The sequence below is a fragment of the Astatotilapia calliptera genome, chromosome 5, assembly GCF_964374335.1.
Source record: "Astatotilapia calliptera chromosome 5, fAstCal68.1, whole genome shotgun sequence".
Taxonomy (NCBI): Eukaryota; Metazoa; Chordata; class Actinopteri; order Cichliformes; family Cichlidae; genus Astatotilapia; species Astatotilapia calliptera.
In genome coordinates this window covers 23,521,795-23,532,500 of record NC_137426.1, presented here as the reverse complement: position 1 = coordinate 23,532,500, position 10,706 = coordinate 23,521,795, and the positions used below count along the sequence as shown (strand labels likewise).

General features: G+C 41.5%; 1 protein-coding gene and 1 long non-coding RNA gene across 2 annotated transcripts in view; both read left to right on the top strand.

The window, feature by feature from the left end:
• LOC145428734 (uncharacterized) overlaps window positions 1-452 on the top strand; it is a 1,676-nt gene extending 1,224 nt beyond the window's left edge. The window contains exon 2 of the long non-coding RNA XR_013909041.1: window positions 1-452. This exon is cut by the window's left edge and continues 302 nt beyond it. This is a non-coding gene — a long non-coding RNA (uncharacterized LOC145428734).
• Window positions 453-5,361: 4,909 nt separating this feature from the next.
• Window positions 5,362-8,585, top strand: LOC113022625 (leucine-rich repeat neuronal protein 2-like). Its single transcript, XM_026168214.2, has one exon. It carries the CDS (start codon window positions 5,510-5,512, stop codon window positions 7,877-7,879), a length of 2,370 nt encoding a protein of 789 aa, XP_026023999.1. The 5' UTR covers window positions 5,362-5,509; the 3' UTR covers window positions 7,880-8,585.
• Window positions 8,586-10,706: the final 2,121 nt, after the last annotated feature.

The window sequence follows — 10,706 nt, the reverse complement described above, 5'->3', positions numbered from 1 at the left end:
GTGTCTACGCACATCTGCTTTTACATGTTCTTTTGCTAATTCTGCATTAGATTTAATACAAGTCTTGTTATTCAGGTAGACAAGTAAGAACTTAATTGCATGCAGATACTCAGGTGCAGAGTTTATTGCCTGTGCATCAAGCAAAACAAATACATGTGCTAACACAGTTTTCTTTAAAACTGCCGATACAAAACATTTTGTTTGCTTTTTGTGTGTCTGTGCGGGTTTTGTGAGTGCAACCATTTGCAGGAAGAATGGTAATGTGTACCATTAATTTGTTTTGGTGGGACATGGACAGATGTAATGCCAAGCTCCAAGCACATAAGCTTTATCTAACAATCCTGAAAAATACGCATCATTTTCTATTCTTTGAAGACTGGCGTGATTTGAAAGAGATTTTGAAAACTGTTGCAATAAAACTCATAAATACATAAATGGACAAATCCATAAGAGCTTCTACTGAGCCTGAGTCAATGCTTTTATTTCTATTAGGAGCAAATTTTGTAGAAAGCACCGATACCAAATAATAACTGCACTGGCATTTAAGTAATGATACAGCCAGAACAGACGACACATCAGACAATGAACTCCAGCCCTTTTTTTTGTTTTTGGCAATGTGTACTCATGACAAATGGTTATTAAAAGTAATCAGTGGGTTTTATTGTTTTGATTTTGCATCCCATGATCCTGAGCCAAGGACATAGTGTGCTCGTAGTCCCAAAAGGCAACCAGTAGCATAAGATATTCTTTGCAGGCGTGGTTAAACGGAAACTCCTCTGATTTTACAAATCGAAGTGTGTTTACAGGCCTTCAGGTGTTACACACCAGTAGTTTCACACATAAAGTCCAAATAAGCTGTACACAACCTTTTGTGCATTCAAGAAAAGCCAATCGCCTGTAGCTGGAAGAAAAAGCCTGATCATTATCTTGAAACTAGCAGCTCGAAGCTACAATAAATAGCTTTTGCACTTAAATGTTGAAGAAGAAGAAAGTATGGATTAAAAGTGGTATCTCTTCACCTGTGGTATTGATTGTGAGCATTTTTTTCACTGTCCAATTAAACTGGAGGAGCACTAATATTCTTTATGAATTAGTAGTGAGACAGCTTATGGTAAGGTGGTGCATGTACACATGTACACGGATTTTAATTCAAGTGTCAGTGCAGCTGTTTTTTGCGTTTTGTTTTTATTGCCCTTGTATAGTCGGGATACAGTTATATGTGGGGCTTAAATGTGAATCATAGGAGTGTACAGATCAATGATGAGCACTAAGAGATAAAGAGTGATAAAGAAAAGCCCACAGATTAGCGATGAACTACAGATGAAAAGCTTTTAGCACATATTGGTCCCTTTTGTTTGTTACGATACATGTATTGTGCAAGTCCCCGATAAATAAACAACAAATAGTGATTAAAAATTATTTATCCACAGTCAAAATTACAAGTCCTCACATCACGAGCCCTTTGTATACACCTATCAGCACGTTGTTCTGCTCTCCTGAAACTGCCAAAATTGCTATGAGCTTTTGAGAGCAAATGATAAAAAATGGAGGACATCAAAATTAAATGACAAATCCATTATTGAGCAGGTTGCTTGTAAAAAGATGAGAGAGTGGAGATGAAAGCGAATGGCTGATAGAAGCGTAAGAAGAGCCCCGGGAGGTGGGAACTGCTCCCGTGTCGTTAGCGTCTCAGCTCAGACACTGACTTACACTTTGCACCCACAACAATTGTTTCACAAATTTTGCATACATTTCAATAATATGGTGTTTGGATGCTTATAGCTTTCACTGTCGTCGTAACTGCTCTAAACAGAGGCAGACAATAAATTTTATTGCTTGATAGTAATTTGGCCGACAGACATCAGCTGTACATGATCTTCTGTTAAGTCAAGAGACTGAAGCCTGCAGCGGTTTGGATAGGAAAACTCTGCAACCGTGATGAAGGGGTATAAATTCATCTAAATATAAACAGTTTTATTATCACGCAGAACAGAAGTTCTTGTGTAGAACACCTTTAAGGCAGACGTAGCAGGGCTTTCATCTTTTTTAAAGTTTACTTTATGTGGCAAAGTTATAATGGCATCATCTGGGTTTAGACCAGTAATCTGTGAGAATTGCTTTCACGTCAGTTTGGCAGTGGATGTGAAGTCTTCTGGGACAATGAAGGCATGATTGTACGACCAAAACAGGAGACGAATAGTGCTTTTGTTTTCCCCGGCAGCTATTTGTAATTTTCCCTAGGTAGCTGAAATGGTGGAAGGTGGATAAAATTGTGGAAACTCTGCTCATCAGAAGACAAAGAGCTGGGAGAAATAAGAGAAGGGGAAGAGGGCAAGTGACGGAAATGGAACGCAAAGCCTTGGACAGGCAATCCCTTGATGGATTCACTCTGGAATTTAAGAGGGTTCAACAGCAGTAGTCCAACCTGTTGAATATGTTGTGCTCAATAGGACTTGGAACTAGTGATTGAGCCCACAAACCTGTCAGGAAAGTGTTGATCGAGGTCAAGTGAGCTCAGGACCATTTTACTAGAGATTTCGACACAAAATTCAGGATTCATCCTGCTGGCCAATAGAAAGATTGCAGGTTCAGGGTACTTTTGCACTGAATGTGTGGTTATCCGTTTCATAAAATACTTGGTGGCCTTTTCTGGAGTACAGTAATTTAGAAGACATGATTTGACATTCAGCTGATGTTACTTTCACTGGATCACTAAAAGTAACATCAGTGGCCGACTTAGAGGTCAGTTTTGGCGATGTTGGAGAAAAGGTTATCCAGTGGCATCTCAATTCAAAGAACTTCCATCAAATCAATTTCTGCTGTGACCACCTCTGCTTCTTCAAAGCGCTCCATCACTCCATGGCGCTGAGATCTGCCACAGGCCTCAGTCAGAACTCTCTGACTCTATGTTTGAGGTTTCTGCCATGATGTAGATTAAAGCAATGAAAAAAAATCAGACATCTCCCTGATGGTGTTGCAAGCTGAACTAAAACTGCACATTGCCTCATTCCAGTAATTGTTGTCAATATACAGTGTATCCAAAGGAGTCATCATAACATGGGAGATTTGCAAAAATAAATCAACTATGTGGCTAGCCTTAGCTATTATAACTTAAAGGTAACTCCAGAATACTTTGTTCTGGTGAAAATAAAGATGTGAAATACCAGCCAGAGGGCGAAGTACACTGTGACGAGATATGCTTAGATCGGTATATAATATATAACATGCATATATGAATATGTAGTAATGTATTGATTAAAATGTTTGTGCGGTCACGTTCATGTATGTTTGGAGCTTCCTACAACAAATCAGTGTAGTTGTTGTCTCTGCTAGAATAAATATAATGACTTTTGCTGGCTATTTTTATGCACACTGAAAGTAATTTTTCTGCGTTTTTTTTTTATCTATTTGTTGTGGGGGGGTTGTTGTTTTTGCATGTCTGCAGTTTTTTATGATTGTTAATATTGTTTGCATGGCGTACGACTGGCTACTTATTTTTACTGGTTCATTTATCACAGTGGGCAGTCACACTGTGTCAGTCAGGCAAAGCTAGTGATTAATGAAGCAATTTAAAGCTTAAGTTTGGGAGCTGATGTAGTCGTCCTCCATCAGTTGTAACAATGTTAAAGACAGCAGGAAAATATTTTAGCTATACCTTGTCACCAAGGTTGTAATAAATAGTTAACTAAGGAGATATGAAAAAACATTTTACCTGAAATAAAATGTAAAAACACAAAGGAAATTTCCTCGCTCTCAGCTGCTGTCACATTTAACAACACAACCTGCCTGAAGAGGTTTTGTTTATTTACACTCAGGTTGTGTTTGTTTTGCAACATCTGTACCAAACTCCTCAGCCTTTGCCTTTGGCACATATCCTCCACATTATAGTAATTCAAGAGATTAAGCCTCTAAAACTAATGAAAGCTAAAAACACACATATAAACACACATCCACTCTGGAAAGTAATTACATCTAAAGTGAATTAAAAAAACAAAAAGTGAAAAGAAATAATAATTCTAATAATTATTATTTGAGCTTATCTCTTAGGCCTACAGCTTAGGTCATACTTTGCCTAGTTTAAAAAAAAATGTCTTTGGTGATTAAAACCAGATTTCTAGAAGCTGATACTTCTAAGGACAGCACATAATTTTTCCCACTGTAGGGTGCCTGCAGTTTTGGTCAGCTAATTACCGGCATGATGCTCTAAATGTTTGATGTGTTAGTGTGACGGTTTTGCACCATGAATACCGAGCAATAAGTCTCTTTGGTGTGTGTGTGTGTGTGTGTGTGTGTGTGTGTGTGTGTGTGTGTGTGTGTGTGTGTGTGTGTGTGTTTTTTAAAGTATCTGCATCCAGTACCTCTATCTCTGTTATACCACCCCTCTTTCCTGCTCTCTAAATCCTCTCTGTCTCTATTCAGCTCTGTTGCAGTGTCCCTGTGTCATATCTGCACTTGTGTGTGTGTGTGTGTGTGTGTGTGTGTGTGTGTGTGTGTGTGTGTGTGTGTGTGTGTGTGTGTGTGTGCATTACATTCACTGAGTCTTTCCCTTTATAATCTTAAATACAGAACACTGATATGAACATAAAAGAACCTTGGGGTCTTTTTAACTGTTACATAATGAATAACATTTGTGGGACGCTATGCTCTGACGGGCTCTGAATGTGAAGTACCAGCGTGAAATATTTATGTACATGCTACGTGATTTCATCATTCCTGCATATTTGCCCATTCTCCTGCCAGCTGAGATACTATTACAACAGAGCACAATCTTCTCCCTGCTTCGTCTCTTAGTTTTTAATCATCATTCTGTCCGTGTCTAACGGTAGAGTCGAGGCTAAATCTCACACTGAATAACAGACATTCTCATCTCGGACTTTTTACCCGTTCTTGTCCATCTTCTTTTCTTTATCTCCTCTCTATTCTGCTTTTAAAGCTCTGCCTGATTCTACCATGACCTTGCTATCGCACATGAGCAAAACTGTGCTATATTTAAAGTCTCACATGCAGCATTAACAGACTGTACAAAACAGTTTTTATGCTCCCTTTTCTCTGAATCCCTTTCTCTCTCTTTTGTTCTGACAAACAGAGATCCGCCGCACCCCGAGCTATGAGTCTTCCGCTTGTGGTCAGGATGTGAGACTGATGATGTGAAAGCAAAGGCCGTCATCAAGCTACAGCCGCTGTGCAGTCCCACTTCTACCACTGCAATCAAAGACGCACAATAACACTCTGGTTACAGTAGGGCCTCTGCAAGCTCAGCAAATGGGAAGAAACACATTTCAGCTTTTTAATTCTGTGTGAAACCACTGTTGATGTCTGTCAACATTATAGTCCCTCTTTAATTGGGTGCCACTTTGTGAATGATGACACTAAACCATCTGTCTGATATATACACATAGCTTGCGTGCCTGTTCACACTACAGATTTTCAAAAATTGCTGTCCAAATGATTGAACGCACATCTCCATAACAAACTCCTCTCCAGCTCGTCTAAATCACCTGTAAGGATTATGAGGCCGGCTTTAGTGCTTCTACAGTCACATTGTCTCTTGTGTGTGTTCGGTGGTATGTGTGTGCCCATTGTTATGGGCTCCCAACCTCCCGCACTACCATGGCATGTCTCGTGTCCCGCGAGGTGTGTGTGTCAGATCAAGCCATGGTTCTCCCTCGATTCCGTTTACCACGAAGCCCCCACTGTGGACTGCAATGATCTGCTGCTGACTAAGCTCCCATCACCAATACCCCTGGACACGCACACCTTGCACCTGCAGAGCAATCTCCTGTCAGTTCTGGACACTGCAGTGCTCCATGGACTCCCCAACCTCACCGACCTCGACCTCTCTCAGAACCGCTTCAGTCATGTCAGGACTATAACCGACCGTTTCTCCCTTCCCTCCCTTCTGTCTCTACACCTGGAGGAAAACCATCTCACTCACCTTCCTGAGGCTTCTTTTGCATCACTGCCAGCTTTGCAGGAGCTTTTTCTCAGTCACAACTACTTACATTCAATAGCACCTGGGGCCTTCATTGGTCTGGACTCGCTATTCCGTCTTCATATCAACAACAACAGACTCACCACTGTTAACCCTCAATGGTTCAAGGCTTTGCCTCGCTTGGAGGTTCTCATGCTTGGGGGTAATCCTGTCGAGTCGCTTCCTGAGCGTGGCTTTATTGCCCTGAAATCCCTCCGGAGTCTTGTCCTTGGCGGTATGGGTCTAAAAGGTTTGGCTGAAAAAGCACTAGAAGGCCTGGACAGCCTAGAGAGCCTCTCCTTCTATGATAATCTTCTGAGTAAAGTTCCAACTCAGGCCCTCAGGAGAGTACCAGGATTGAAGTTTCTTGACCTCAACAAGAACCGCATCAAACTGATTGGGACAGGAGACTTCCAAGACATGGTTCACCTGAAGGAGCTCGGTTTAAACAACATGGAGGAGCTGGTTTCCATTGATAGGGCCGCCCTGCAGAACCTTCCAGAGCTCACCAAGCTTGAGATCACAAACAACCCACGTCTGTCCTACATTCATCCACAGGCTTTCCTCAAGCTGAGCAGGCTTGAGAGTCTAATGCTCAACTCCAACTCACTGAGTGCTCTGCACCAGCACATCATGCTCTCCCTGCCAAATCTTCAAGAGGTCAGCTTACACTCCAACCCTCTGCGATGTGACTGCCTGTTTCACTGGGCAGCCAAGGAGGTTTCTCATCCCCAGAAAGACGCCGAAGCAGATGCGAAAACTCCCCGAGTAGTGCGTTTCATTCAACCCCAGGCGACCTTATGCTCAGAACCTCCAGAACTCAGAGCTCGCAGGGTGAGAGATGTGTCCTCAGGAGAGATGTCAGCCTTGTGTCTTCCCATGATTCCTGCCAGCTCTCTGCCTTCCTTCGTAGGGGTCCGTGAAGGCGGCAAACTGGTTTTGCACTGTCGAGCTCTTGCAGATCCACAGCCTGAATTATACTGGGTGACCCCCTCTGGTCTGAAACTTCATCCGGAACCGATGCATGCATCCAAAGCTTCTTCAGCTCCTCTCCCCTGCAAGAGCCGGAGGACTTCTGAAGAATTCAACCTCACATCTGAAGCCAATACCCCTCGCCAGCAGAATGAAGACAATATTCCCTGTCAGCTCCTCAAACACTACCGGGTACTGCCTGAAGGAACTCTGGAGATCAGCAAGATCAGCACCAGAGAGGCGGGATTGTATACATGTGTGGCTGAGAATGCATTAGGAGCAGATACACGCAGCGTTAATGTAGGTGTCCATAACAGAGAAAAGAGAAGAAACCGGGGGGCAGCTGCTAACCTGAAGAAGTTTCAATTACTGAGAGCAGATGCCAGGTTCGAGGTGAGAGAGATCAGAGAACATTATGCTATCCTGTCTTGGCAGAGTGGACACAACCTCCCCTCAACCCGCCTGTCCTGGCAAGCCATGTTCTCCAAGGCCCACTCGCCCACATACACCACACGCATCCTTGCTGGTACACAGAGCTTCAACCTGACTCACCTGCAGGCTGGGACATATTACAGAGTCTGTATGCATTTAGGAATCAGTGAGGGCACAAAGCATGCCAGCAGGAGATTAAGAGAGAGCAGAAAGCCTCAGTGCGTTTCATTCAGGACAAAGGATGCCCCTGAACCCCAGCCCAGCCTGCAGCTGAACCCACAGCTGACCTCCACAGCAGTCACACTACTGCTCCTCGCGATCATACTGCTGCTCGCAGGCCAGGGCTGGGACAGTGAGCCTGGTGAGGGAACAGGAAAGAACCATAATACCTCCCATCATGACATAAGGGGTTACAAAGCTCTGATCTTCAATCAAAAGGCAAAAGGAAGTGACGACCCTCAGCCAAAGCAGAGCGACAAACTGCTACTACATCAGAACTGCTGAGATAATTGTACACACTTAAATGCAGTAACACTGACACACACACACACACACACACACACACAAAATGTCAGACACACACTTTGTTATTAAGAAGAGGGGAATCATAGATGAAAGCCGTAAAGCGAGAGAGAGATTTGTATTTATTTTATATACCGTATAAAGTATATATTGACATTGTTTCTGTGTTAAGATGTGTTGTAAATGTCTAACCCCTAACCAGGGAAATAAAACTGGACAATCAAACTCCTGCTGTACAGTGAGTGAGCACAGGAGAAACAAATGAGCCAGAGCTGCCGATGACCACTGGACCGAAAATAAACAGAGACTGATTCAAGCCAGAGACTTATATTTACCGACGGGAGCAGCTCAGACCTCCAGGGTTTTGTCATGTTTGCCGTCTATGTGTTCCACAGACTGAACTATGAGTTTCTCAAAGCAGATGAAAGTCTGCCTTAAGACTGACACTGAACAAAATCCCTGGTTTTTTTGGACTCTGTAAGTCAAAGTGATTGATGTAACAACCCTTCTGCTTAGCTTTCCAAATCTTGGACTGGGTTGTCCATCTTGCAGTACGCTACATGTACAGCATACTCATCTGGATTCCTCGCCTAACATCCTACATTCTGCTTCAAAATAAAAGTGATCTGAAAGTGATTGTGTTAAATTCTATTTTGAGCTACACACAATAAAATCTCTTTTCCATTTACTCGTTTTTACTCTTTCTTTTCATTTTCCAGACCTCAAAACAATTTCAAAAATACTGAAAATACACTATTTGATTAGGGTTCGAGGAAATACAGAAAAGTTCCTGCATCAATATCTTCTTACTGATTCATCTACAGCTACAGCCCCTTCCTCATCTGCATGCAATTATCATTTCTCCACGGTAGAAATAGGTATAATAGCTCAGGATAGCTGGAACCTACCAAATTAACACAAGATGCAGTGTGTCCCCTGCTGGATAACAAGTGGAACTGAGCTAGGGTTTGCAGTGTCAGTCCCAAAAAGGCTGTCTCATTGTAAAAGTCGCAATCCTACATTTACATGTCTGTCCCTAGACTCAGGTTCTCTTTGAGTATTTTAAGTACCGCCTGCTCCAGTGACTCCAGTGTAAGAGCCTGGGCTCAGTTGTCAGCAGTGTGAATCAGATCAAGTATTTATCTTGCAAATTTATAGTTACTTCAGTGTGATAAAGTATGAGAAGTCTGTCTATGTTCATTGCAAGATCCAATCAAAATCAGCAGAGTATGTGGTCACAAATTTTTTTTACAGCGGAGTCCCTGCAGGAATATCTTTGAAGCCAAAGCATCCAATAACTCCATCAATACAATTTTACTGCTCGTAATCGCATAACCTCACCAAGAGACAAACATCGCCAATGAGTTGATGCAAGGCGAGGTGGAAGAGAGAGACTGAGCAGTCCACCTGGTGCAACTTTTACAACTTCTAATGACAATGACACCTTTAACTTGCTTCCCCCCCGAGGATGCTGTGTCAAACAATTTGCAGCGACATGTCCTGTTTTATGGTAGTAATAACATTGCTTCTCTGACTTGGTGGAGCACCTTTAGGTTTATATAGCTTGGAGTATCTACTGGTCATAACTGCTTGTTGTTTCTTAGCTTACTTTGACTGGATGTTGCAGTGAACAAAGAGTTCAAACAAGAAAATCTTTAAAGCTAAAAAAAAAAACCCCAATAAATCAACCAATATCATTTACCATGAATGTTACAGCCAGTCTTGCATTTTGAGAGATATTAATATGTGAATCTTAGACTACTTTTTATTATATGCTCTAATAAACTGCCCAATATTTTAATTTAGTCATATTTTATAAACACAAACCCCAGTTTCCCACCTAAAATAAAAAAAAACCACTTTCATCAGTAGTTAGTTTGCATTTATTCACACAAAACATAATACATTTCTTCAATAAGGCAACACAATACTGTATATACATACAATGACTCATATGTATACCATGTTTTAAATTTATGTTACTTTGTCATTCTTTACTGTCACTACCAAGTGTAAATAAATAGTTTAGCAAGTCATGTAAAAGAGAGCCAGATGCAAAAACCTCAAAGTCAAACTGTACATCCAACGCAATGCTCCTTTACTTCCTGTAATATGTTGTCGTTGCCAACCTGTTTGAGCTGATTTCTGAACACAGCTTAATGGTCCATTTACTTTCTGAAATAAAAAAAGTGTACGGAAGCCCAGAGAGCTCAAAATACTGCAACTTACTTTGGAGCAACTTTAGAAAATATTCATCAAATATTCAAATCTGACAGATTTAGCAAAAATAATAAAAATGATAGCAATTACTCATGCATTAGGATACACAGAGGCCGCTGCAAATACAATGAAAATCTTTTTAGGGATCATTAAATATTGATGAGCATACCGTAGCTTGTTGCTTTTGAAGGTGAAAGATGATGTTAGTGTCATTTAACTTGTGTCACAGTTTCATATTCTGTTTATATCCAGGTTTCTGCATTTATTCTGACGGCATTTCAGCAGGTGGTTGTTTTCTCACATTGATAAATGCTGAAAAATCTTTTAGTAGTTTGCCTGCGTTCTTGCGTTTTCATTAGTTGCCTCGAATTGAACTCTTTGGCTCACCGTAACACTAACCAGCGAAATCAACCCGTTAATCCTTCAGCATTGGTCAAAAAACAACAAACAAAAAACAACAAGAAAAAATCTCAAATGTAAACCTCTTCACAAGCTGACATCATAAGAAGTTGCTGGAGTTGGTGTCCTAAATTATGTGATGTGTTTTCAGTGTGACGTGAGCATGCTGAATGTACCCCACCCACTGACG